Source organism: Quercus suber, unplaced genomic scaffold (assembly GCF_002906115.3).
Source record: "Quercus suber isolate HL8 unplaced genomic scaffold, Cork oak 2.0 scaffold_312, whole genome shotgun sequence".
In the NCBI taxonomy this organism is placed as follows: Eukaryota; Viridiplantae; Streptophyta; class Magnoliopsida; order Fagales; family Fagaceae; genus Quercus; species Quercus suber.
Window position 1 is genome coordinate 125272 of NW_027069768.1, and position 28000 is coordinate 153271.

The following is a 28000-nucleotide window of genomic DNA, read 5'->3' on the forward strand; positions in this document are numbered from 1 at the left end:
AGTAATTGTAATTATAAAGGGATTTGATGCTCCACTAAATCTTGGATTACAGTCTTTTAAACTTTGACTATAGTCTAGCTGTACAGATAAGAATCTCATACATGTGTTTGTGAAATTGAAATGGACAGCCAAGGATTGATCAAGGGTGAAATGACTTCTTTATCTCATGAGTTTGCTCAGAGAATTCATATCACATAATAAAAAAGACAACCCACTTTATTGCTAAAGAAAACAAGAACATATCATTATAATTGTAAATGGATATGATGCTCCTAGAATAGTACATGGTTGTTGCTACATTAGAGACCTGCAACAATTTATTAATTAGTCAGTATATGTCCGAAATGAGAATAAAAAGAAGTTAACCGAATCAATTGCTAGTAAGGAATCAGATTCAAGTTGGAAAAAGATACAAATATAGCTTAACTCCAAAGTCTTATCCATAAACAGAATTTGAAATAGGTAATGTGGGTAGTGGGATTTTCTTTTATTATGAAAAATCCCTAATAGTTGAATTTTAAACCTTTCCTTCTACATTATTTCCTGTGAGAATATACCATAAATCATGTTCCTTCTTGATAATTCTCTAAGGGACCGACAAGAAAACTCTGATCGTCTAAAATCAACATATAACATATGAATTATGAGGTGTTTTTGGTCAGGAAATTGCATACCTTTTCCTTGAGGTTAGGTCTACTTATAATGGTCGAGCGTCCTTGAATTCTAAACATTCCAAGGTCATTGGAAATAGTTCTTTTTGTGATTTGTCTTAGCCTATCAATCATCAAGAGTCAAGACTCAGTCGAGTGAGTAGAAATGCCATTAATGCAAATCAGATTATTTGAGTGTCCCACACTCTATTTAACTTTTCTTTTATGATAAATATATGTGTAACTTTCCTTTGACCGACTTAACTATCCTACTGAATATCTTAGATACCTAACATCATGGCTTTGGGTGTTCTCATTAGTACAACTTGATTTTGAATTGTTATTAGGTACTTTCAAAATATAATGATTGTTCATTTGTTTTACATCCATGATAGATCCTACTAATTGTATTCATAATAAAGTCAACTATGAAAATGAGAAAACAGAGAACTGCATCACCGTACTACTCCATAATATCCACCAATTCTTGGCCATTGACCTCAATCCCAATCCCTCTAGGGAACATGTTGGATTTGGATCAAAGAGATTTTGTTAAAAGCCTCAGTCTTCTCAAGGCCCAATATCCAAACCCATTCAAACACATTAGTGTTAACCAAACCCAATGAAACCAAACCAAAAGCCCACAAGCCCAAAAAAACCCACCTTCCAAGCCCAAACCCACATTTCCATTTCCACTCTCCTCTCACTCTCTCACTCTGACTCTCTCTCTCTCTCTCTTCCATTTCCAAACTTCCAGCTACCCATCGAAACCCACACAGCCGAGCTCTTCCCCTCACCATGGCGGCGGCTACGGCGGCTCTAGCTCGCTTCTCCAAAAAATCCCTAACTTCCACCAACTACCTCAACCTCCTCCAACGCACACTCGCCACGTCAGCATCAGCCTCGCCATCACCCTCACCCTCACCCTCACCATCGCCGAGGAGCGTGATCACACCTTCGCCAGATCGCGTGAGTTGGGACTACAGAGGCCAGAGGAGGATCATTCCGCTAGGTCAATGGCTTCCGAAGATCGCAGTGGATGCTTACGTGGCGCCCAACGTGGTCCTCGCCGGCCAAGTCACCGTCTGCGACGGAGCCTCCGTTTGGGCCGGGTCGGTTCTTCGGGGCGATCTCAACAAAATCACCGTCGGATTCTGCTCCAATGTTCAAGAACGCTCCGTTATCCACGCCGCTTGGTCCTCTCCCACTGGTTTTTACTCTCTCTCTATCTCTTAGCTTATTAGTGCTCTGTTTGGTTGCTGAGAAATATGTGAGGGAAAAAAAAAACGAGTTATTTCGTGAGGAATTTCAGGTTTTGTAGACTCATTTTAATTCTAGGAGCTGTTTGTTCTCTGACACATTTTGTGAATGAGTGCGTGTGTAAATTTAGGTTTTTAGGTGTTTGAAGCTCTGTGGTGTTCTTTTTTGTTAGGTTGCTGAGAAAATGTAATGGCAAAAAAGAGATTCTTAGGGGCTGTTTGATTTTGCAGTTTTGTGAATGATTTATGGCATAGATTTGTGGATTTTATTGGTTAGAGGTCTTAGGGTTGTTTGTTCATTGAATTCACATTTTGTGAATGAGACATAGCATTAATTTGTGGATTTTATTGGTAAACGAGAGAAATATAACTATTAGAAGTTATTTAGTGTGGAAATTGAGGTGTTAGGTTTGAATCTCTGTTTGTGTTGCTTTTTGTTTGGTTAGTGAGAAAATGTGAGGGGAAAAAATGGTTATAGGTTAGTTTGTGTGGAAATTGAGGAATTAGGCGTTGTGTATCTCTGTGTATGGTTGCTGAGAAAATGTGAGGGATAGAGAGCAATTATAGATTAGTTCATCTGGAAATTGAGGTTTTAGCTGTTCGATTCTTTGTAGTGTTCTTTTTTTTTTTTTTTGTTTGGGGATGATGAGAAAATGTGAGGGGAAAAAATGTTTCTAGGTTAGTTCTTGTGGAAATTTAGGTTTTAGGTGTTTGAATCTTTGTTGCATTGCTTTTTTTTTTTTTTGGTTGCTGAGAAAATGTGGGGGACAATTGGTTTTAAGTTGGCTTGTGTGGAAATTGAGGTTTTAGGTTTGAGCATAAATTGCTTAGACCGTCAAGGGTGAATGCCCTTGGATTACATGGCATCTAGTTCTAGCAAGTGGGGTTAGTTGCCTGTAAGTTTTACTGGTTAGAGGTGAATCCAAAAGACTCTTCTTTAAAAAGGTTCCCTACATTATCAAAAACAATTGAGGTTTTAGGTTCAGATCTCTGTTGTGTAAAATTGTTTGTGCCTTTCATTCTGAGCTTAATGCTTTGTTTGGTTGTTGAGAAAATGTTAGGGGAATTATAGATTGTGGGTTGTTCTGTGTTGAAAGTGAGGTTTATGGACTAATCCAATTTTTAGAGCCGTTTCATGTCATAGATTTATGAACTGATTGAGGCTATAGCTGAATTTGGTTTACAATTTCATATCCTGCTGACAATAAGTTAGGGTTTATGTTATACATGAGTGTGTGAGCTGAAAGCTTGAAACTTTATAATATAAATGTTTGTGTGTGTGGTGAAAGCTTGAAACTTTATCATATAAACCTGTGTGCACGCATGCGCATGTGTATTTAAAAGCTGTAAACTTTATAATATAAATAAATGTTCGTGTGTTTTGAAAGCTTGAGACTTTATAATATAAAGGGGTGTGTGTGTGTTGAAAGCTGGAAGCTTTATAATCTAAATGCATGTGTGATTGTGTGTTGAAGTTTGAAACTTTATAATATAAATGCATGTATGTTTGTGGAAAGCCAGAAACTTTATAATTGTAGGGACTTGGAGTCATGGAGTCTAGAAAACTACTTGATTTTTTTTTTTTCATTTCTAATTAGCAAGAAGTTTAAGTGGAAATAAATTTTTTTTTTTTTTTTTTTTTTTTAACTTTTTCATTCCTAAATGGCTAGAAGTTTAAGAGGAAATAATAGAAATATAGCTGAGTAGTGGGATTAATATTTGAGGGGTATGGTATTATAGCTTTGTTACTTTGTATTGAAGTGGTTCTTTGGCTGCATTAAGGTCTTTAGTGTATGCTTAACTTATAGCTAGGAATGGACTGGCCAGGATGATTAGGATTAAGTAGCGGTGCATATTAGCATTTTTCAGGCTGAAGCAGGGTTCTTTGTGATGTGATGGTTTTTAGAATTGGAAAATCACATGATTTGACTCAATATTCTCTAGCTGGCTAGTTATGGTATAGATCATCCGTTCTTCTTGATGGTATGGATTTAACTATAAATGCAAACATGTTGATACTTATATCATAAACGCATTACAATGTCTGATAAAATACCAAATGGAGAAAAGGAGAAAAAAAATCACTAGACAAAGGAGATAAAGAGTATGTAACATAAAATTAATGATCATGTTTGATGTGCAATGTTTGCAAGGAACGTAATAAATGCACTTTTGAAAATATTGAGAGCTCTCAGGAGCAGCTGTAATCCATGCTAATTCAAACCTTGTTTGATTGGTCTAGAGTGTGGGGCTTTACTCATTGTAATTCTTTTCTTGAGTTCCAAGACTCCCTTTGTTTTTTCTGTATAACAACAAATAAACAAACAAACAAAGCCTTAGTTCCAAAATTACAGAGTTGGCTTTGGACTAGGAAGCACGTACACTTCAGTTGGGCTGTCATACCTATGTCGGACATGCATCGGGCACTTGTCACTCCTCGGACACTTCTGCATGCGTGTCCCAGCCGTGTCCTTTTAAAAAAAAAAAAAAATGTAGGACACAGTCGAGACACGAGAAACAAGAGGAATCGAATACCCTTTCACAAAACAAAGAGAGCATTCTTGCTCTGAATAGTAATAGTGCATTTGAAAATTAATAAACATCTTTGTTCTTGATTTGTATTATAATTTATGAATATCCTTTAATAGTAATGGATTTGCTTTATTATCCATTATTATTCTTAATTTGATATATATTTAACATTATATGAAAAATAAATGATTAATAATATATAGAAATAAAAATAAAAATATCTTTAATAGTTATTTAATAGGCGTGTCCTGCCTTACCCGTATCCTATTATTTCAATAATTTTCATGTTGCTGTGTCTGTGTTGTACTTTTACCCGTATCAGTACCAATGCCTGTGTTTGTGCTTCTTAGGCTTAGGCTATGGATCATCGATAGATTAGTTAGGGTTGACCATATGTATTCTTTTCCTCATCCTATTCTCTTGGACTAGCTTCTTAACCCACACTTGTCCATTACAGTGCGGGAACTCTTGCCCATTTTTCACTGCACCTAAGCACCAATGTAGTGTGTCGCATGCAGGGAATGCCCTAGCTAACCCTTCTTTTCACTACACCTAGGTCTGATGCAGCTTGCCGCTAGTAGGGGATGCCCCAACCAAAATCTGAAGTGGATCCATTCATAAAAGAGTGACTAAATTATATGCTGGCTATCAACCTACTGTAACCTTCCTCTTATTCCTAGGCTTGGGATTGGTTGTGAACAAAATATATGAACTAAGCACAGACACAAGCGGATTTTTTGTATTTCTATATGATTTTAGTAATTTTTTAAGATGCTTTGTGTTCATCATCATGAACATGAAGTGATTTTCCACATTGGTAAAACTTTATTACTTATCCAAAAAAAATAATGACCATGAATCCAACAGAACCATGATTATATTTTTTTGGGATATAAAATCTATGGCCTTGAGCATATATCATTTCTTTTCTTTTTGTTAGGTAATCAGAGAACCATTATTAATGAGTAAATAAGGAAGAGTACAAGTTGTTCATGATGATGAACAACAAGAAAAAGATAAAACAAACAGCAAAAAACGAGAGTAATCAGGAAACTAATCTAAGGGAAAACATAAACTCAGAGAGAGAAGAATAATCAGTAAAACCCCAACAACGAGACCACTCAAAAAAACTACGCTGGCATAAAACCTTTAACTCAATCCAACGTCTTCTCATTGTCCTTAAAGGAGCGACGATTTCGTTCCAACCAAACAATCTACATTAAGCACCTTGAAATCAAATTCCAAATGTTCGAATTATGCTTCCTAAGCCACTGATGCCAACAAGATAACAAATAAGCATAAAAACACTTATTAGTTTCGGCAAAGAGCCCTAGCTGAAATGGCCTGTTCCCTCACCCATAAGAATGGATGAAGGTGAAGTTATAAGGGAGAGAAGGGAGGGTGGGGGGCAACCTTATTAGATGCATCAATCTATCAAAGTTGAACTCTCACTATTTATGAACAAAACATTTAAAGTCAGCTAAGTTGCATGCTTAGGTCTGCCAAAGGTATCATAATAAGGCCCATAGTGGTTGGTTGGCTGTTTTATGTCCAGTGAGCATAGCCATGTCTTACAATCATGAAGATGTATATTTAACTTAAAGACTGATGATATCATGATACAATTATACAAGTATGAATTTTAGGCTGTTGTGAACTTACCAGTCTATACGGATAATAGTATTCTTGCTCCTTTCTATTGAATTGAATTAATGAGATGCAGCTGGCAGTCAGGTTATTGAATGGGTCATTTGTTGTGGGTGTTGGTATTAAGAAGTGTGTATTTTGTGAAACATTTTAGTGGAACCCTTGTTGAGCCATCTGCTAGTTTGTTATCCTTTTTCCTTTGCCTCTTCGAGTTTCTTAGTCAACTTTCATGCCTATTGGGAGATGCTTGGTACACTGCTTGTACTATGAACAAAGGGATATGCTAGGAGTGCGTTTTAATTGACATGTCTGATAAAGTTTCTTCATGATCCCTATAAAAAAATCAGAATTAGTTGATAGCTAGGGACATGAATGGAGGTCTATTGTCAATATGGTGTTCTTTTGATCTCTTTAGTGATTGGATGGGTCCCATAACCAATTTCTTCTCTTTTCTATTATGGCCTTTTCATTTTAAAATGGAAATTCTGTAATCAAGCACATTTCTTTTGGGGATACCTTTTCGTGCATGATACATAAGATTTTTTTTTATTTATTTATTTATTTTTTTATAGATACATGGTAAATTAGAATATTACTCATTGATTTGATTATATAGAACATTAGTAGATAGTGTTTTCATTTAAGTGGGTTGATTAGCTCAGCTTCTTCAAGGATCTCTGGCACCCAAACGAGTTTATTTTATACAAAATGGATGTGATAGACGTTTGAGTAAATTAATCAATCCTCGTTCCCCTTTTCTCTCTCCCACTACCCTTGATGAATTTGTCACTTGTTTCCATTCACCTAGTATTGATGTGATTAGATTTGCCACTACATAGCCAGGGGTGTAGATTTGTGAAATATATAGATTTGGAACTTTCAATTTTTTTTTTTTTTTTTTGAATTTTCACCATGTCTAAGAGTGACTTCTTTTTGTTGTTTTCTTTGTGCTTCATATAGTACCAGTGGTTTTTATTCATTTTATTTCCTGAAATAGTGATATTGGGTGCTTGATTTGGGACTTAGTACTTGACAGGATTTATGCTGATGATCTGGTTTGTAAATATAACTATGACCAATTTGATTCTGGGATTTTAGATATAAATACAGCCAGCATCATAATGTAATAATGAGATGTCATTAAAACTTGCCTGGTAACATGGACTCTTTTATGCGACGTTGTTCTTGTGTTATTGATTTTTACTAATATTTATTAGTCTTTCCAATTGGACTTTGAATTGTAAAGTGCAAACGTTAAATATCATTGATTTGCCAAATACCTTTGATCTTATACTATGTGCAACTCTTTTCCTTGTTTCAGGACTGCCGGCAGAGACAATCGTTGAGAGATTTGTGACGATTGGTGCATACAGTCTCCTACGATCCTGCATGATTGAGCCGGAGTGCATTATTGGGCAGCACTCCATTCTTATGGAAGGTTCCTTGGTGGAAACCCACTCTATCCTTGAGGCTGGGTCTGTAGTTCCCCCCGGGAGAAGAATTCCAACTGGTGAACTTTGGGCAGGAAATCCAGCCAGGTTTGTCAGGACTCTCACTCATGAAGAGACCTTAGAAATCCCTAAACTTGCTGTTGCAATCAACGATCTGAGCAAAGAACACTTCTCAGAGTTCCTTCCCTACTCTACCGTGTATTTGGAGCTCGAGAAGTTCAAGAAGTCCCTGGGGATATCTATTTGATCATCTTTATTGCCATTTTTCCATGTATTGCATAGATGGAGGTTTCTTTGTAAGGAAAATAAGAGGTCCAGGACATGAGGCAAGCTTTTGCAATCCTTGTCATTGTATTTGGTTTTTTTTGGCTATTTAAAGAATTGTTTTGAAGTGTATCAGTCGAAAAATGTTGAAGTAATGACTGAAGGCACTTGTCAATTTCTATTATGTGCTGTGTCCATTATTTTCTGGTATGATTGAAGATTATTCCTTCCAAGTGGTTGAAATGCCAAACAGGATTGATATTACTCCCGAAATCCAAATTGATATTATGATGGATTGGGATTAGGATCTTTCAAAGTTCTTAAGGGCAATTTCAAGTATTTTCAATGCAAAATTCATGGAATTCCTAAAATCGTATTTATTCATTTTGAAATGAGTAGATTGTACTTCATTACGGCATCAATATATAAACAAAAGTTAATTATCTCAATTTTGATACTTATTTAAATCATTGATGATGAGACAAAATTTAATTCGCTCATTTTAAAATGGATGAATAAAATTTTAAGAATTTAGTATCCTTTTGACATAATTAAATTTATCAACTTATTTTACCGTTTAACTTATTTTTGCTATTATATATGAGTTTTACTGTATTTTTTGATACTATTTATAAATTCGACTATACTATTTCAATTAACTTTTATATGTAGTACTTTCAGTAAAAAAATTTCAATTTTAGTAAAATAAGTGGATCTCAAACAGACCCTTAACGATAAAGTTACTTTATGACTGACCAATTTTACTCCACTCTCTCCTATCTAAACTTGCCATTAAAAACTTTAGAAATCTTAATTGATTTACCATCTCCTGAAGTTGGGTTCTCTGTTTATAACTTAATGCAAGAGGAATGTCAAAAGAGATGCCTTTTGCCTCTGCAAAAGATGATTCCCATAATCCTAGAATTTTTGTGATTTTACTTTCTAGGACTAGAAGCATATGTATGCCGACACATCGCTATATGGACTAGATTGATTCGAAATGGTGAAAGAAAGTTTGATTGTCACGTAGCATCCACCATTCTAAAGCCGAAAGTACATATTTCTGTACGAGCTATTCGTTAGTGGTACGAAATTATACAGCTTTGAGCGGTAAGAGCATTAGAGCCCGTTTTGATTAAAAATTAAAAATTATTGTTTGAAAATATTTGTGAAAATACGTGTGGGTGAAAAAGTGTATTAAAATGCGTAAAATGTTGTTTAAAAACTGAAAATAGTTGTTGAAAACACTAACCAAACACCCCCTTAGCATCAGGAAAAAAAAAAAATCTATTTTGCATCTTTAACCACTATTTTATCTATTTTACTAACTTATTTTACAATTCACTTTACATTTCAGTTTTTATTTTTACATACAATTCAATAAAATAATATAAACTACCAACTAAAATAATAAAAAATATTTTTCTCAATCTTTTTCTCCCACTCACTTTTTCTTTTCACACACAACCACATATTAAAATAATATTTTTTTTAAGAACTTATGAACAGCAAGATTGCATATATGCAACCTTACTATTCATAGGTTGCAATTTTTGTTTTTAAGTTTTCGTGGGTTTTGGGTGACTTAGGTTGTAAAATAGCAACTTGAGAGTGTTCACACCCTCCAATGCTATTGTTCTAATGTTACTATATTTTCACCCATCACCATTTAATCTTTTGAAAAAGTATAGTATCGCAAATTTTTGCTACAATTGTGATGTGATAAAGTGTGATTAATGAAGAATAAATAGATGATTCATGTGAAAATTATGGTTAACCATTCACAATTTACTATATCAGAGTTGTGGGGCCAGAAAATCGGGTAGCCTTAGCCCACTCCAAACCAGGCCCAAATGGCCCACGCCGAGGATGCTAGATGGGTCCGAGGATGAAAGCGCGAAGACCAACCTTCGATGAGAATATTCGAGGATGACCCTGTCCTCGGGCGTCCGAGACCTCGGAAAAACACGAGGACTACCCCACCAAAGGAATCCTTAATATCCGAGGAGGAGAGGACCCAGTGCCACGCGTCGGCGACAGGAGCACGGCGAAGGAGCAAGCCTTAGGTGAGCAGTCACCTCCGCATTGAATGCGCTCACCTAACCCCCCTAGCCGCATTAATGGAGATGTAACTCCTTGGCAGGGCAACATCGATCATGGTGAGCCACTTGAGTACGGATAAGACCTCTGATGGGACAGAGGGTCAGAGCGGAAGCCAATGGATGATCAACAGAAGGAAGAAGAAGCAGGATATAAGAAGGGTGAACAAAGGAACAAGGAGAGAAAAAAATAAAAAGAAAGGAGATAGAGGACTGAGAGGTAGTGTTAGTTTCAGGGAGAGAGGCCTCCTCAGACGTTTGCCGAGGAGCCACCCTCAGTTGTAAACTGGGCTCACCCCCCCCCCCCCCCCACCCCCCCCCCCCCCTTTTAATGAAAAAGGAGCGATTTGTATTCCGTTGCTAGTCTGTTAGCGCCTAAACCTTCGGTCCACTCTCTAAAAATGTATTGTTGGGGGGAACTTTTCTAAATCTGAGTCCCTACAAGAGTTATAACAAAAAAGTTATGAAATAATTTATGATTTTAAAACTATTCATAATCTTTTATGGGAGAGAGAGTTCACTAAAAGGAGAAAATACACCCTCTTACGGGTGTATGTTTCTCTCCTCTTATAGTTGGTAGAACCCACCAACTATGGGTCCCTCTAACTTGTGAGAAGGAGGAAGTATACACCCGTATCAGGGTGTACTTCCTCCACTCAAATAAACTATTTTAAGAAGACTAGCCATAGTGATTTAGGCCTACTTGATTTCAGGTCTAATCACTAATGTGATTCAGAAGGATTTTGGGTTGTCTTTTCGCCAACACTTGGGTTCATCCCAACGAAGTGCTTCCTCCAATTATCCAATATAAATGTGACAAAGGAATATGCTCACTTAGTGATTAATCAAGTACTTTAAGAGTCCTAGACATCCACTTCGGTCAAAAACAAAAAAGTTAAGGGGGTGTTTGGTAGTATATTTTGAACAATAGTTTTTAGCGTTTAAACAACATTGCATATATTTTTACATAATTTTTTACCCACACGTATTTCTAAAAAATACAAATAACGTTATTAAAACAACATTACCGAACAGACCTTAAACTTGTTGAATAAAGTTACTGAAACTTCTTTATGCTTGTGTAAAATAACTTGTGTAATAAACATTGCTAAAAAAATAGATTGATTGGACACATTTCTGTTTTATAATTCATTTATCCCACAAAGCGTATTTAAATTTAAGTTAAGAAATGACAATGAATTCATGAACCAAAAAAGAGGTTAAATAAAAAGGAATATGCTCAGGGATTAATTAGGTTCTTTAAGAGTTCTAGACACCCACAAAAATTAAAAAGAAAAAGAAAAGAAAAAGAAAGATTAAACTTGTTGAATATACGTTTATACACACAAACAAAAAAGCAATTGAAATTATGACCTTTAAGTCATGATTTCAGTTGCTTTTCTTTTTTTCTTTTTTTTTTCTTTTTTTTTTCTTTTTTTTTATGTATGTAAAATAACTTGTGTAATAAACACGGCTAAAAAAATAGATTGGTTGGAACAAAAAAGAGGTTTAGTAATAAGGAATTGGTTCACATCAATATGAAAACTGTATTAGATTTGTGGTGCTGTGACCTAGGGCCGAAATATCCATTTAACTTTGAGCAGAAAGATGCATGTGTATCCAAGAGCAACAAGAAAAAATGATTACCAATCTCAGTAGAGTCAAAACTTTGGGTTTTGAGGGTCGAACTTTGGTTACTTTGGAAGTTGATGGCAGAATATACGGCTTTGCTTTTACACATTATAGGTCAAACCTAATTTCATTTTCAGGATCGTGCGGATTGATTTTCTTAATTAAATAAACTATATGAGCTATGTAGTGAGAAAGACAGGACAAGAGATTAGGTATGTGTTCCAATGGTAGGAAGCTTCTTCTTTGTGTCTTTAGTGGAGAGAATGGATGAACCATAAAAAGCCTACCCACCCAAAAACAAAATTTTAGAAAATAATTGTAATGTATAATTCTACAATTTGCTCCATATTAATTGTTGGATTTTTTGTCAAACGCATTTAATGACTAAATTATATGATATTATTAAACACTTTTCAACAACCCTCTTAAGTGGGTTTGAAAATCCCTAAAATAAAATATAAAATACATTTTTTTCCCCTTTATTTTCTTCTATAGTACTCTCCACAAATAAACAATCAGCAATCCCCATTAGTGACGTGTTGGTGCTCCTTATACTTCATTAAAATGAGGTCTTAGCTTGAGAGCAATTAAGGGTTATTATGGTTACGCCTAAGTCGAAAAGTCACACAAGTCACTCCATCCAAACCATTTTTCTTGGTTTAACCTAAAAAAAAAAAAAAAAAAAAAGGCAATCAGCAAATTGCATCCAAGTACACACCAAAATATGACACCATGGTTCTTCCAATCAATTTGGACAAAAATCTTAAGGACAATATAGGGACATGGTAGTAGCCTATTATTTTTGTTGTTGTTAATAATATGGGACCCCTCCACCACAATATGATGTGGAAAATGCAATCATCCCACTCTCAAAGCGTCATTATCATGTGGCAAATTACTAAGTATTGGCTGGTTCATGCCTTCATAGGTTGGTAGTTCAACCTCTCAATGATCTTGTGCATATTGTAATTAACACTAATAGGCCACACACATTTATGCATTTAAATGCAAATAATATTTAAATAGTTTATCACTCATACTTGTATTTTTTTTTTTCAAAGATGCTATACTATTTGAAACTTATGAGTTCATGCTCCATGACAATCTTTCTTCACATGCCAATAGATTCTTTTTGCTGTGCGTGACATATGACGGGGTGGACATAATACGTTAGGATGTGAAACTTATGGCCTGATTTTTTATAATTATTATTTTTTTATTATTAGGTCAAGATCCCAATATTTCTTTTTGGTGGAGGTGATACAATAGGATATGAAAATTTTCATCGACAAAGTGACTTTATGGGCGCGGTAATTGGATTACCGGGTCTTTTTGTAGTTAATTAAATATATTCCAGATGAAACTTGTTCTAGTTTTTCTAAAGTTATAATAATTTGATTGCAAATTCAGGACTATAGACAATATCGTGCATGAAAAAGAACATAATATTTTGGCACACCATTAGAAACACTACAAGAAATGAATTTGGTGATACTAGTGACGAAAGGAAATTTCCTATGTGCATTATTTGACGTTGTCATCAACCACTGTTCTTGGTGGAAGACCTAATCGGAAAATTTTATATAAATTAAAGGTCTTCTAATTGAAGCAAATACCCTGACGTCTCAACCAACCATAGTTTTCTTGCCAACCCCTTTTATATTTACCTCTCACTTCCTTCTTCTTTTCCTTATATCTCAATCATGTTTATCAAACCCGGCTGCTGCTAATAGTTGCTTATTGCTAGTAGGTTTCGGTTTTCGTTTCATTTTCATTTTTCTCTTCCAATCTATTTTCATGCCTATGCAACATGAATAGATTTGTACATCAACAAGCCCAAATTACTCAAGAACATGATCGATCGAGGTGAACATAAATGTGTTGAGTACTGTTTCATCCTTCATTAGTATCAACTTCTTGCAGGGGTAAGTAAATAATGAAAATTTTTGGGATGTTGGAACGGCTCAATCAAATCAAATCTCCCAAGGGTTTGGGTCCTTTAATTTGATTGAGCCGTGCCAATATCATATTTACTTATATATTTTGTATGCTTGAAATATACCTCATTTATATGTTGCTTTTTTTGTGGTCATATATATATATATATACACTGTCATGCCATGTTGATTTCTTTAATAATTCTTTTATAAGAGTGTGTTTAGAATGAAAATCGAGGATGATAGGTGCTGATGGCCTCTAACATGTCTGATATGATTTTATGAGTCATCATTATCATTCACCATATAGGGAATATTCGGATATTATAGATTTATAGCTTCCATGATTTGTAGGATAAAGCCTGTTGATTCTTTTATAGCAAATTAAGCTGGCTTATGCAATTATGTTTAACAGTTTGAGAATGTTGTTGGCTTTGTTTGCAGCAAGGCTGCATCTTTGTAATATGTTGTATCACTCAGTTTTGATGAACTGAAATTCTTTCATCAAAAAACAAAAACCAAAAAATCTGGAGGATACATTTAAGGAACCACAAGTAATTAACATTCCCAAATACTTTTTTTGTGAAAGTTACTAGTGAAAGCAATACAATCAATTTAGTGAAAATGGAAACTATTGCAGTACTTCTGCAATGCATTTACTACTCTTTTTGTTTTCTCCCACTCCCCCAGTTTTTGCACGTACAAAAAAAGAATACCATGCATAAATTTGCTCTTAGATGTCAGAGAAGAATTGAAAATATACAAATCTGAATGTTGCATGACTGGCATTTTCAAGGTATGAAATATCAACATCCAATAGAGTATACGCGCATCTCATTTTATTGGCATGGAGTGATGTTATGAATATTACAAATTTTATTACATAAGTCATACAAAGTATCAACTAATGTGTTTCCAGTCACAAATAGTAATTTAAACACCTATTTGTTATTGTATATATAAGTATATACATGGATAGGTTGTAATAATGATATAAGGTTGGAGAGTACTCATTTGTAAAATGAATAAAGTTAAAATTCGAATTCTAGAATTTTGTTTGTGAAAATTCAAATTCCAGGAATTTCGATTGGTCAAAGCTTTGGCTCGATCGATCGAAATGGTAAAGAAAAAATCCTAGAGTTTCTAGATGTCTTGATCGCTGCTCAATTCCTGTTTGACCAATCAAAAAGAACACTCAATCGATCGAAAGTAATTTTCGACTGATCGAAAATCGTGAACAGGATTTTTTTGCAAAATTTTCTGGTGACTGTTTAGAGAGTTTGAAGAGGTTTCAAGCATTGTGAACGGTTTTATGAAACATTTTAATTCTCCATACATGTCTTTTGATGGAATATAACCCTATTGGTATAAATAAATGCTTATATCTCCCCAAAATAGTAAGTTACAAAGAAACACACGAGATCCTGTGGATATTCTTCAAAATTGCTATTTGTAGAACCCAATAAACTTGGTTGTATCCTAGAGACAGGTTTGTAGAAACCCTTTAGCAATTTGCGTATGGGGACAAATATTGTCTAAGGATAACATTCAATTGTGCATCTAAGTTAATCACTAATTTCTATTTATTTGATGTGTTCTTTTGTTCTCTCATTGTCACTCCTTGATTTGGTAAAATCCCTAACAATCTTAGACAATATTTGCTACAAGACAAGGAGTAAAGATGGTACAACTTTGAAGATTTTGAACCATGGTTTGGTGAAATTGGATTGCTTTGATGGGACCAATTTTACATGGTAGAAAGAGCAATTGGCTTGGATTTGAAGAGTTCTTCAAATGATGAATCGATCACAATGAAGATTCAATGGAACAAGGCTTAAAGAAACAAGTTTCTTTATTGGCAAGACAATGTGATGATTCTTTCACATTGTGAACGCATTAAAAGCCATGTTCATAGTTTGAACATTGAAGGTACAAATTTCTTGTTCATGGGCAATTTAAATTTCAAATTGATTAATGAGTTTCTTTGTTAGAATATTTGCATGTGTTGCAAATTTATTTGAATTGAGAAATAAGAATGAACTTTTGACATGCTTAAATGTAATAAAGTGAAGTAGAGAATCTAAAGGATAGGAATTTAAACTCTTAAAGTGATAGAGTATGTGAACATTTTCCTAAGTGATTTTCTAAACTAAGTGAAAACATTAAATAACATGTTAGAATATCTCACTTTAGAGGCTTATGTTCGCTTGAAAAATGAACATTAAATAACATGTTAGAATATCTCTCCAAGATAGTAAGTTACAAAGAAACACACAAAATCCTGTGGGTATTCTCCAAAATTGCTATTTGTAGAACCTAATAAATTTGGTTGTATCATGGGGACAAGTTTGTAGAATGTAGGGAATTAACTCGAAATTCCCAAACCTGTGAGAAACAAAATAGAGAAAATACAGGCCAAAGAAAAATAATCACATGCACAAGACAGTATTTATGTAGTTCGACAATTTGCCTACGTCCACGGAGTTGTAGGAATTTCACTATTATTAGGGAAAAATACAAAGTGCAGCAGTACAGTTTTTCTCTCTCTCAAAAACTATATCAAGAAACCCTATTGGTCCAAGTCTCCGCTCCATAGACTAAGCCTCAGAAAATCTCCCATTAAAAACCACGCAACATTATTTTGGGTCAGGTCGTCAACCAGATCAAACACAACTGTGCTCCATAAAGCCTAACAAATCTCCCACTTAGAGACTAGTTCAATCTCCAACATCAACCACAATCCTTCAAAAAACAATCTCTCATCCCTGTAACTCATCCTCATTTCCTCAAGCTAGAAGAGCAACTGAAGCTACACACAATTTCAACTTCTTAATAGTGACACCCTTAGTCAACATGTCTGTCTGGTTCTTAGATCCACAAATCTTTTCAAGTATTACCAGCTTATCTTCAACAAGGTAACTGATAAAGTGGTATTTATCTGTATATGCTTCAACTTTGAATGAAAAGCCGAATTTTTAGTAAGAAAAATTGCACTCTGACTGTCACTGTGTAGAATGCATATCTCCTACTTCTTACCCAATTCATCTAAGAAGTCATGTAGTCAAATCATCTCCTTTCCAACTTCAGTTGTTGCAACATACTCAGTTTTTGTAGTAAACAAAGTAACAATCTTTTGTAGATTTGAAGCCTAGGATATAGCTGTATCACCCAGAGTAAAAACAAACCTAGTAGCACTCATTCTACTATCAATATCACCAGCAAAATCAGCATCTACATAACCCTGCAATTTCAAACTTGCACCTATGAAGCAAAGACACGTATCTGATGAACCCCTCAGATATCTCAAAATCCACTTGACTATCACCCAATGCTGCTTTCCAAGCCTACTCATGAATCTACTTACAACTCTCATTACATGTGCAATGTCAGGCCTTGTACACACCATAACATACATCAAGCTGCCAATAGCTGAGGCATAGGGCACCTTACTCATATGGTCCCTTTCTTCTACTGTCTTCGGTGACTGTTCTTTGCGCTTAGTTTGAAATAACTACCCAAGGGTGTGCTCACTGGTTTAGCTTCATTCATGTTGAATTTGCTGAGAATTTTCTTCACATAGTCTGACTGTGAAAGCTTCAATGTACCATTAACCTTGTCTCTAATGATTCTCATACCAAAGATTTGCTTTGTAGTTCCCAAATCCTTCATTGGAAACTGTTTTGACAATTGCTTCTTCAGATTATTAATCTCCTCAATGTTAGACCCTGCAATGAACATATCATCCACATACAACTATAAAATGATGTAAGAATTGCCAAAGAACTTGATATAACAACAATGATTGGCTTCACATCTCTTAAACCCAATTCTATGCATAAAACTGTCAAATTTCTTGAACCATTATCTTGGAGCTTGTTTTAGGCCATACAAACTCTTTCTCAGTTTGCAGATTAGATTCTCTTGTTCCCGAACAATAAACCCTTCAAGTTGGATCATGTAAATATCTTCCTCCAAGTCACCATGAAGGAATGCCATCTTCACATCTAACTGCTCAAGATGTAAATTTTCTGCAGCCACCATTCCCAGTACTAGTTTGATTGTTGACATCTTCACAACTGGAGAAAATATTTTTGAGTAGTCAATACTCCTCTTCTACTAGAACCCTTTGACAACTAATCTGGCCTTGTAATGCTTGCTACCATCATGATCATTCTTTATTCTGTACACCCACTTGTTGTGCAAAGCCTTCTTTCTTATTGGCAATTCAGTCAATTCCCATATCTGATTCCCCAACAAGGAATTCATCTCATCCTTCATGGCTAACTCTCACTTGCTTGAATTTTCATCCTGCAAAGCTTTATCATAACATTCTGGCTCACCAACATCAGTCAACATGAGATAATTTAGAGCAGGTAAATAACGCTGTGGAGCTCTAATGGTCCTGGAAGATCTACGTACTTTAGCTACAGGTGTACTCTGATCTATCTGTGAATCTACATTCTCTTTATCTTCTTCACCCCTTTTCTGGACAGTACTTTTAGTCAATTCATCTAAATTGACAAATTCAGATTTCTTTTGAACTATCTTTGTAACATCTGACACTACAGTTGACCTATCCTTGTACATAACATGTTCATTAAATATCAAATTTCTACTTCTGATGATTTTTCTATTTTGTTCATCCCAAAATAGATAGCCAAATTTCTCATCACCATAGCCAATGAAAAAACATATTTTAGACTTTCTATCAAGTTTACTACGAGCAACAGAATCAATATGAACATAAGAAACACAATTAAAAACTTTTAAATGGGAAAACTTTACCTCTTTACCACTCCAAACCTCTTCAAGAAGTCTGAACTCTATGTGAACTGATAGTCCTCGGTTTATCAGGTAAGTTGCAATACTAATAGCACCAAGCCAAAAAGTTTTTGGTAATCCAACATGCAACCTCATACTCCTAGCATGCTCATTGAGAGTTTTGTTTATGCACTCAGCCACACTATTTTGTTGTGGTGTCCCAGGAATAGTCTTCTCCATCCTGATTCCATGTGCAACACAATACTTACTGAACCCTCCATCTATGTACTCTTTTCCATTATCTGACCTCAAACATTTTACTTTCAGACCTGTTTTTGTCTCAACCATAGCCTTCCACTTCTTAAAAGTCTCAAATACATCAGATTTATTTTTCAGAAAATAAACTCATACCTTTCTGCTTGAGTCATCAATGAAAGTGATGTAATACCTTAAAACTCCAAGAGATGCAACCGGAGAAGGCCCCCACAAATTAGTGTGTACTAATTCCAATTTTTCAGCCTTTGGTGTCCTGCTATTTTTTAAGAAGCTCACATTTTTCTGCTTTCCTAAGATGCAGCTTTCGCACATGTCAAAATCAACAGACTTCAATTTTGGTAGTTTCCCTTTTGAGAGTAGCATCTTCATTCCTTTCTCACTTATGTGACCAAGTCTACAGTGCCATAGGCTTGTATTAGTACTTGTTTCAACAACTGCAATTGTAACCTTCTTTCCACGGGCCAATACTCTAACTCCCTTTATAACCTTCCAAGTACCACCAACAAACAGTATTGCACGCCCTTCATCATCAAGTTGTCCAACATAAATCAAATTCCTTCTCAGGTCAGGAATATGTCGAACCTTCTCTAGTAACCAAATAAACCCATTGGGAAACAATATCCGGATGTCTCCTATACCTACAACATCCAAGGTTGTACCATCAGCCAAATACACCTTACAAAAATCACCTGCAACATAGTTCTGTATGATTTCTTGGTGTGAAGTGGTATGAAACGAAGCTCCTGAGTCTAAAACCCAATCATCAAGTGGATTGTCTACTGTAAGAAGTAATGCATCTTATACCTCTTCTATTACAGCATTAGCAAAATCATATACATTCTTCTTCTTAGGACTTTTGCATTGCCTCCTAAAGTGACCTGTTTTCCCACAGTTCCAGCATTGTACTTGTTGGCCTGATCTAGATATACTTTTGTTCCGATTAGAATTTTTGGATTTTGATCTGCCCCGATTTGAATTTCTGTCATTACCTTTGCCTCTTATCTCAAGGTTTAGGGCAGAATTAAATCTTGAGGTTTCACCTGCATCTCTTCTGCGAATCTCCTCAGCCAGAATTAAATCTCATATATTATTGTACTTGAGCTTTTCTTTTCTTGTAGGATTGATTGCTGCCATCCTCATTACCTCCCAACTATTTGGCAAAGAAGCCAAAACGATCAATGCATGGATCTCATCATCAAAATTAATTTCTACAGACGACAATTGATTTGTGATAGTGTTAAATTGTTCAGATGTTGTGCTACTGATGCATTCTCTGCCATCTTCAAATTGAATAATTTCTTCATCAGATGCACCTTATTATTTGCTGACGGCTTTTCATACATACCAGACAAAGCCTTCATCAGTTCTGCTGTGGTCTTCTCCTTTGCAACATTGTGTGCAACAAACTAAGACAGAGTTAACCTGATGACTCCCAGTACTTATCTGTCAAGAAAAGCTCATTCCTCATCCTTCATAATTGCAGGTTTTTCCCCTAGAAATGACAGATGCAACTTCTTCCCATAAAAATAATCCTCGATTTGCATCCTCCAAAATCCAAATTTAGTGCCATCGAACTTTTCTATTCCAGACACCTTTCCTACTTCTTCTGCCATTGCTCCCACTCAAACCTAACCCTAGGCTCTGATACCAGTTGTAGGGACTTAACACGGAATTTATAAACTTGTGAGAAACAAAATAGAGAAAACACATGCCAAAGAAAAATAATCACATGCGCAATACAATATTTACATGGTTCACCAATTTGCCTACGTCCACGGAGTTGCAAGAATTTCACTATTATCAGGGAAAAATATAAAGTGCAGCAATGCCGTTTTTCTCTCTCTCAAAAACTACATCAAGAAGCCCAAATCACCAAAACAATGGTTTCTATATCCTACGCACAGGATTCGCAATGGGCTACAAAACGGGCCAAAGCGCTACGGCTTGGGCCTATCAGGCCAAACCTCTGCTCCATGGACTAAACCTCAGAAAATCTCTCATTAAAAACCATGCAACATTATTTCGGGTTGGGACGTCAACCGGATCAAACACAACTAAGCTCCATAAAACCCAACATAGAAACCCTTTAGCAACTTGCGTATGGGGACAAATATTGTCTAAGGACAACATTCAATTGTGCCTCCAAGTCAATCATTAATTTCTATTTACTTGATGTGTTTTTTTGTTCTCTCATTGTCACTCCTTGATTTGGTAAAATCTCTAACATTTGTTATTTTGTTGAAGTGACATCAATTATATTTATTGTCATATCAATTTGTAAGCCTCTTATAGTAAAATTTGCAATACATAACTTTAACAATTTTCTTACAGATTATGACACAAACTGCATGATCATTGCATCTAGCATTAGGATTTTTTTTTTCCTCGTTTTCATTTATTTCCATGTTGTATAGAAAATTATAAGTACACAAGTTATATGAAATAGGATTTGATCTCTTTGCTTAAGTGAAACAAAGAAGAAAAATTATTCAATACTCAAGGAGTAATAATGTAATACTCTCATTTCTCACATGAATGGTGGATTATACTATGAATTTCATTAGTGAAACCATTGGTGGATTATACTATGAATTTTATTAGTGAAACTTGAGGGGGAATAATTGCTTTTGGATTATTTAATAATTACTCAAAAGAGAGACTCCACTTCATGGCCAAAATTTTATTAGATAAATCTTAATAGTATTCATTTGAAAATGAAAAGTCATTTTCAGCTTACTTTCTTTTACCATCTTTCTTGTTTTGGAGAATAACATGCACTCCGTTTATATTTTATTGGTAGGTAGGTGATACTCTTTTCCTATTATAAAATATAAGTTTTGGAGCATTGAGAGACCCTTAAAAACTAATAATGCTCATGTATGTGCATTCAAATAATAATAATAAATGGGCAATGCAGTGTATGTAGTTTTTTTTTTTTTTTTTTAAATCTCCTTTTCTTTTAGGTGGAGAGGGAGAAAGCATCTTTTGTAACAAGTATATCAACTATCAAGTCACCTATATAATAACCTAATGAGTCTATAGCACGAAGAAAGTTGATGGGACCAACTGAAACATATATATATATATATATATATAATTAGATCACATAACATTCATTCATTAGACTGTTAATCACATGACATTTATTCGTTAGATTGTTACATGGATGAATTGATATGTCTGTCACAAGAGATATTTTCTCCCAGAGTAATTCACTACCATTGAATTCCATGGTATAAAAGCAAGAAGTTTGATGCCTAGACTAGCAAATATGTGTCTGTGTGCGCGTGCGCCTTGCTCAGCTTTAACTCCTCTAAATATACTATGTCAATGTGTCCACCAAGTGAACTCTCCCTAGAATCTTCAAGAGCATGTCAACTAACCTTTTTCATTGTTTTAGTTTATGAATTTATGCGCCACCAGAAAAGGAAAGCAGTTTCCTCAATTTTCAACTTGTTACACTTGTTTTATTGGTAACATTCCAAGTATCATATGAATGGAATAAGTAACTGTCTCACTGTCAATGAGGCCAAAAAGAACATATTTTCCAGCATCAATTGCAAGTTGCAACTGGAAAAACGTGAAAACAAACATGAAAGTTGTGTTGAAAGTCTTGTTGCGACGTAATTGGAGAGACTTTTGAGCTTATACCATTGGAGCCTTTGACGGATTGGATGAAAGAGTCACAATCACAATACACAAGCATGGAATTCTACATTCGTGTACAAATTTCTCTTTGAAAGAGAAGATTGTCTGAGCAAACTCACATCAACCACATTTTCTGCAGAGGTAATCAATGCACGGACTTTTTGCTTATACCATTGGAGCCTTTGACGGATTGGATGAAAGAGTCAAAATCACAATACACAAGCATGGAATTCTACATTCGTGTACAAATTTCTCTTTGAAAGAGAAGATTGTCTGAGCAAACTCACATCAACCACATTTTCTGCAGAGGTATTCAATGCACGGACTTTTTGGCAAAGGAATGATCTCCTACTAGTGATAGCTTTGTTTTGCATTTGCACCCCCTTCCTTTATTTTGTACCAATTATTTTTGGATGCTTGGGGTATGAAAGACATTGTAATCTTTAGTTTTGTTTAATTCTATTCCTTTTTCACCAAAAACCAAAATAGAAGTTCGGATGAGAAAAATAGAAGGCATCAATGACCAGAAGATTACTGCAACGTTTCGTATTTCTATTCCTCTCAAGATCGAAGAGATGCTTTTTGTTGGTCCCAAAATAAATGGGAATTTCAAAAGATGAAAGACATTTATCGATTCACTCCATACTGCCCTTTAATTTGTACCCATCTTTCTTGACCACCTTATAAAATTCATGAAAAATTATTAAGTTTATTTTGTACCATCGTTTATAAGTATTTCCTACGACTTTGTTCAGGAATCTACATAATCCAGTATAATGAACCAAGCTCAGCTTCAAACTGTAAAATGCCAGGGTATTAAATTTTCTAGATCTGACTTCAGAAGTAAACGTGAATGTAAGTTCAACAGCAACAACAAAAGATAAGGGGAATGTGGCAACATGCAACCAAGTAAAATTTGAAAGAGGTATATTGAAGTCCACATAGCCAACCCCGAAATTTTGGGACTAAAGCCTGATTATTGTAATATTAGAGTCCACAAGGAAAATAAACTTTATGACAAACAATAACCTAATGTATGTTTCTGTTAACAAAATAGAAAAACATACATCTTATACAAAAACATAGCTACAGTCAAAGCAGATATAATATAAACAGTCTAGGCCACCATGATCAGCTTGGCTGCCACAAATTTCTACTTTTTGTAAGTTCAACAGAATATTATTTTTTGCCCTCCACCGTCCACGGAGAACTTTCCTGGGGTTCTGTTGGCACAAAATTTTAACACTCTGGACATGCAGAGGTATGTGACATCGCTAGATAAACAGTGCTATAGACATGCATACAGTAGCGGGCAGACTTCTCCTTGTTGCTTTCTCCAATCAAACTTGAAGGGCCACGTCCAATTTCCCCACAGCAGAATATTCCTGCCAATGGGACCCCAGGAAAGTTCTCCAAGAGTGGATAGCTATCAACGTTGCAGCGTCCAAAGAATGACTCGCCGCGCCCACAACATGCAAAAATAAGCCCTCCAAAAACTTCCTTCTTCAAGCTTTTGAGGTTTACATAGGCATCACTAGATGAGGATAATGCGAAATTGGAATCTGAATGGTAGAATTGGAAGTAATCACCAGTTTTGATGTTGACACCATTGACATAAAGGCACTCTTCATTTCCTCTGTTTATAGCAAACATACTTCTGATGTTAATTTTTTTTTTTAAAAGATGAATGCAACAAAGAACTATTTAAACTATAATACTAGTCAAGTGGCAACAAAAGAAACCCCAACAAATAAACTATTCATTTAAGAAGAGGTTTCGAATAGTTACTCTATAACTCCATGAAGCGCCAAGGATGTTATCAACCTCGTTTTCTCTGACTCAATACAGTACTTTCTTCGTTTTGTAACCCCAATGTACAGATCAGGAGACTCATCAGTATGATTTTCCATCTGCAACATATTTCATTTTATAAGAAGCAAACATATAGAAAGAGACAAACTGACATAAAACAAGTCTACATATCTCATTCTATATAAATCGTTCTTAAATTTTATAATATGTGAGTTAGTGCAGGGGTTTGCAGATCTTTGCATCAACATAGTCTCCATGTTTGAGTACATAAAAGGAGAAATAAGAGAAGCAGTTGAAGGTTATCATCTCCTGGTCCCATGATTTCAAAAGAACAGAAACTATGGGGAAACAACATTATGATTCAACCACAAATTTATTGTTTGAAAATAATGCACCTCATCATAGATATCATCAAGAATTCTCTGACCATCAAGAATATCCATGTCTCCTTCCCTTTTAGCAGTAAGCCATGTAGTGCAATCAGGTTTGTTCACTCTAACAGAAACTGCCTTGTATATGGGACCTACTGCTGATACACCATTTGACAATGCAACATGGAATTGAATATCCCCTATACCTTATAATTTACAGAAAACCCAAGGGCAAAAAAAAAAAAAAAAGGAGAGACGTTAGTGATAGAAAATCACAACTTTGAGCAAAAACAAAGTACGTACATAGAATACAGACAAGTTTATAATGTGAAGCAACAAACAAAAGATTTACAGAAATGTTATATTAATAAGAGCAATAAAGACCTAAAAACAAAAAGAGGGAAAACATTGATGTGACAAAGGTGAGCTTCACCAAGCACCCTCTCCTCTTAATTGTACATAAATTTTAATTTCTATTTCCCAAAATTGTCCATAAATCTATTAAACATATAAGGGTCCGGTTAATGTATGCCCTTAGGGCACACATTAACAAATCCATTTTTGAAAAAGTTTTATTGGAAATTGAAAAAGTTGTCAAAACTTTTTCAATTCCCAATAAACTTTTTCCAAAATTAGTTTACTATTGTGTGCTCTTAGAAAATCCAACATATAAATAGAAAAGGTGTGCATGTCAGAAAATGTTATATCAAAAAAAGAGCACCACATAAATAAACACAGAAATAATACCACTAGACTTGTCTTTATCCCTTGCGAATATTAGAGCTATAGCATCTGATTTTGTACTGCCACTGACATTTCTTGTTTCATTCCCACTTCTGTATAGAAAGTGGCCTCTCTCATCACCGACAATGACAGTTTCCTCTGGCATAGCATAATCTGCAATACACGAGTTGTCATAAGCAAATCAAGCATGAGCTTGCCATATAGCAGTTCATCAAAAGTTACTAGTAATAGTAAAAATCTTCCAAGGACCAAAGAAAGCCTTCCATTACATGACTTTTCACATACACCAAACAAAGATTTAATTTCCTTTTCCTCTAAAAGAAAGTCTAATACAAGAAAAGGCAAATAAGGAAATTGAATTGGCAGATAAATACTTACCCAAAACATCAATAATGGGTTTCATGTCAACACGTGGATCCTATAACATCATCAATGTCACAAGTTAGCAACACAACCAAGGATGAACTGTCCTAAAGATACAGAAGGATGAACTTACTCCAAACATTATAATCCCAACCGGGGATGTACAACCCGAAACAGATGCTGTGTAATCCTTGATATCCCTCACAAACTTGTCAGGCATTGCCACTTGAGGTTCCTAATATCCAAATATTTCTTAATGTCAATGCCCTCAAACTACTCAAAAGCTCCTAAATATATATATATATATAAATATATATATAATGCATATCTTAAAAAATAATGAATGACAAAAAGTTGTACAAGTCCACCGATCTTAATCTAATCCAAACTGACATGCTTGCTTAATTTCCTAATTTTCTCTCAAAATTGAACATTGTATCCAAATATCTTGCACACCCTGCCACATCATCTAAGATGAGCATTTTGTGATGCATTCATTATTTTAAGGGCATTTTGTGATGAATTCATTATTTTAACATAATATCAATATTTCCACAATAAAGCCTCTATTAGAGATAACCACAAATTCATGTTTTGGAGCCAAATTTGTCACCTTTGCTGTTCGTAGAAGCGGGATAGCATCAACTTTTAATCCGGGTACATAGCCAAGAGTGAAAACAATGCCAGTATCTATAGCTTCTACGTAACTGTCAGCTTCACTATCAGGCTTGACCTACATTAACATTTAAGTAAAAGGGAAAAGAAAATCATCAAAAAGTAAAATTATTATTCTTCGGCAACAGCTTCAACAAAAAATGACAATTTATCAATAAAAAGCAGCCCCCCAACCCAAAAAGAAGAAGAAGAAGAAGAAGAAGATAGAAACCTCTCTAAATTCATTGGTAAGAGCTTCCCTTCCAATTAATCCACTAGCAGTAGAAATAATAAGCGGAGTACTTGGTCCCAATCTTTTTGTTATCTGCATTATAAGCATTAACAAAAAATTAAGTCACACTTTAAAAAAGCTAAAACACACTGCTCATCCCTTAAATTTAGTTCAAGTTCGATATTTGTTCCTCATATTTAAAAAATTGCAATTCAGTTCATGAAAAATTCAAATAAATAAATAAATTGTCCTTCTATCTATTTTCTATTAAAGTAATTCCATATGTTGCAAAGTGCTGACCTGGAAAATGTCAAAATGCTAATAATAATAAGTCTAGGGACACAAAAATTTCACAACTTTTTACACTATTGTTGAGTTGACATATTGTAATTCATGTACTTTAAAAGTTGTGTCCGTGTTAAGTTCCTGACATGTTGTAACTCATGTACAATAAAAGTCATGCCAATGGTAAGTCCATGTGAAACTAAAAAGTTATGTTGCACAACCTCAAAAAAAAAGAAAAAAAAAAAAAAAAAGAAATATAGCATTGTTAAAAATTGAACTTGCATGACAATAAATGTTAATTAAAAATAAATTCCTTAAATCAAAGAAAAAAACTAATAATAATAATAATAAAATTAAAAGTAAGATTAAGATTAGGGTGGTAAGCCCATGTGAAACTGAAAAAGTAATATTACAACTAACACCGATTACAACTTAACACCTCGTAACACCAAGGGCTCAGCTTAAAGATTTCTAAGGTGTCATGATATCCATAAAATCATGAGATCGAAACCTCTTGCCAGTATTTTGGCTACTTCCTAAGGATTCCTCCCTAATAACCTGGTGTGATACTCGAAAAGGTATACCTCGTTTCTCCAAAAAAAAAAATATATAAAAACCTTAACACCTCATCAAGTTGACAAGTTGTATATATATAGCAAACTATAAAAAATAAAAATAAAAATTCAAAAACTGAAATGGTAATATATATTATTTAAAAAAAAAAAAACTTCTTTTTTTTTTTTTGTGAATTGAAATATCCATAGCTTCACAACTAATAAGAATAATAAATAAATAAAAAGTTAAAAGTAAGATTAAGGTTGGAATGAATATCATACAAGGCGAAAAGCATCAATCAAGGAGAATCCACTGCCAATGTTTGCAATAGCGAAATGCGGTCGAATCGGCTCCGATAACGCCTTATCAAAAACCTCCTTCACAGCAATCTATCAAATTTTTCAACAAACACAACAACAACAACAACAACAAAAATTCAACTCCAATTTGAGAAGAAATTGTGAGAGTCAGACAAGAGAAGAGAGAGAGGGTAGGATGGTAAATATATTTACATCAAGAGAAGGGTTGAGAGAGAGAGCAGAAGCGAGCTTAGGGCGAGAGAGGATGCGATTGCAGACTCTGTTCCACTGCTTCGAAACGCACGTCGCTGATGCGAACCACGTCGCTGGCAGTCTCTCTAGAATGTTCTGCAATACGTCGCCGTTTATCTCCTCGAACCACGGCGTCGTACGGTGCTTTTTGGTCTTGCTCATTCTCAACGTTGACGACGACGACGACGATGATGATAGTGAAAATGAAGAGGTCTCTGCCTCTGCCACTAGTTGTTGAAATCGAAAAAACAAAAAAAAAAATTTAAAGACAATACGC

The 28000-nt window shown here is 34.9% G+C and overlaps 2 protein-coding genes and 1 long non-coding RNA gene across 3 annotated transcripts; 2 read left to right on the top strand and 1 right to left on the bottom strand.

Moving 5' to 3' along the window:
• The first annotated feature begins 1347 nt into the window (after positions 1-1347).
• Positions 1348-7987, top strand: LOC112006449 (gamma carbonic anhydrase-like 2, mitochondrial). The gene is made up of 2 exons (XM_024038719.2): positions 1348-1860; positions 7410-7987. The coding sequence occupies exons 1-2, from the start codon at positions 1449-1451 to the stop codon at positions 7784-7786; spliced, it is 789 nt and encodes a 262-aa protein (XP_023894487.1). The 5' UTR covers positions 1348-1448; the 3' UTR covers positions 7787-7987.
• Positions 7988-13166: 5179 nt separating this feature from the next.
• LOC136071431 (uncharacterized) lies at positions 13167-22799 on the top strand. Its single transcript, XR_010632732.1, has 3 exons — positions 13167-13459; positions 15123-15400; positions 22296-22799. It is a non-coding gene; the product is annotated as an uncharacterized LOC136071431 (long non-coding RNA).
• Positions 22800-23066: 267 nt separating this feature from the next.
• Positions 23067-27996, bottom strand: LOC112006432 (F-box/LRR-repeat protein At5g63520). The gene is made up of 10 exons (XM_024038696.2): positions 27685-27996; positions 27454-27561; positions 26333-26425; positions 26060-26179; positions 25580-25681; positions 25462-25501; positions 25087-25236; positions 24364-24545; positions 23945-24066; positions 23067-23792 (listed from the first exon to the last, which is right to left on the bottom strand). The coding sequence occupies exons 1-10, from the start codon at positions 27883-27885 to the stop codon at positions 23396-23398; spliced, it is 1515 nt and encodes a 504-aa protein (XP_023894464.1). The 5' UTR covers positions 27886-27996; the 3' UTR covers positions 23067-23395.
• Positions 27997-28000: the final 4 nt, after the last annotated feature.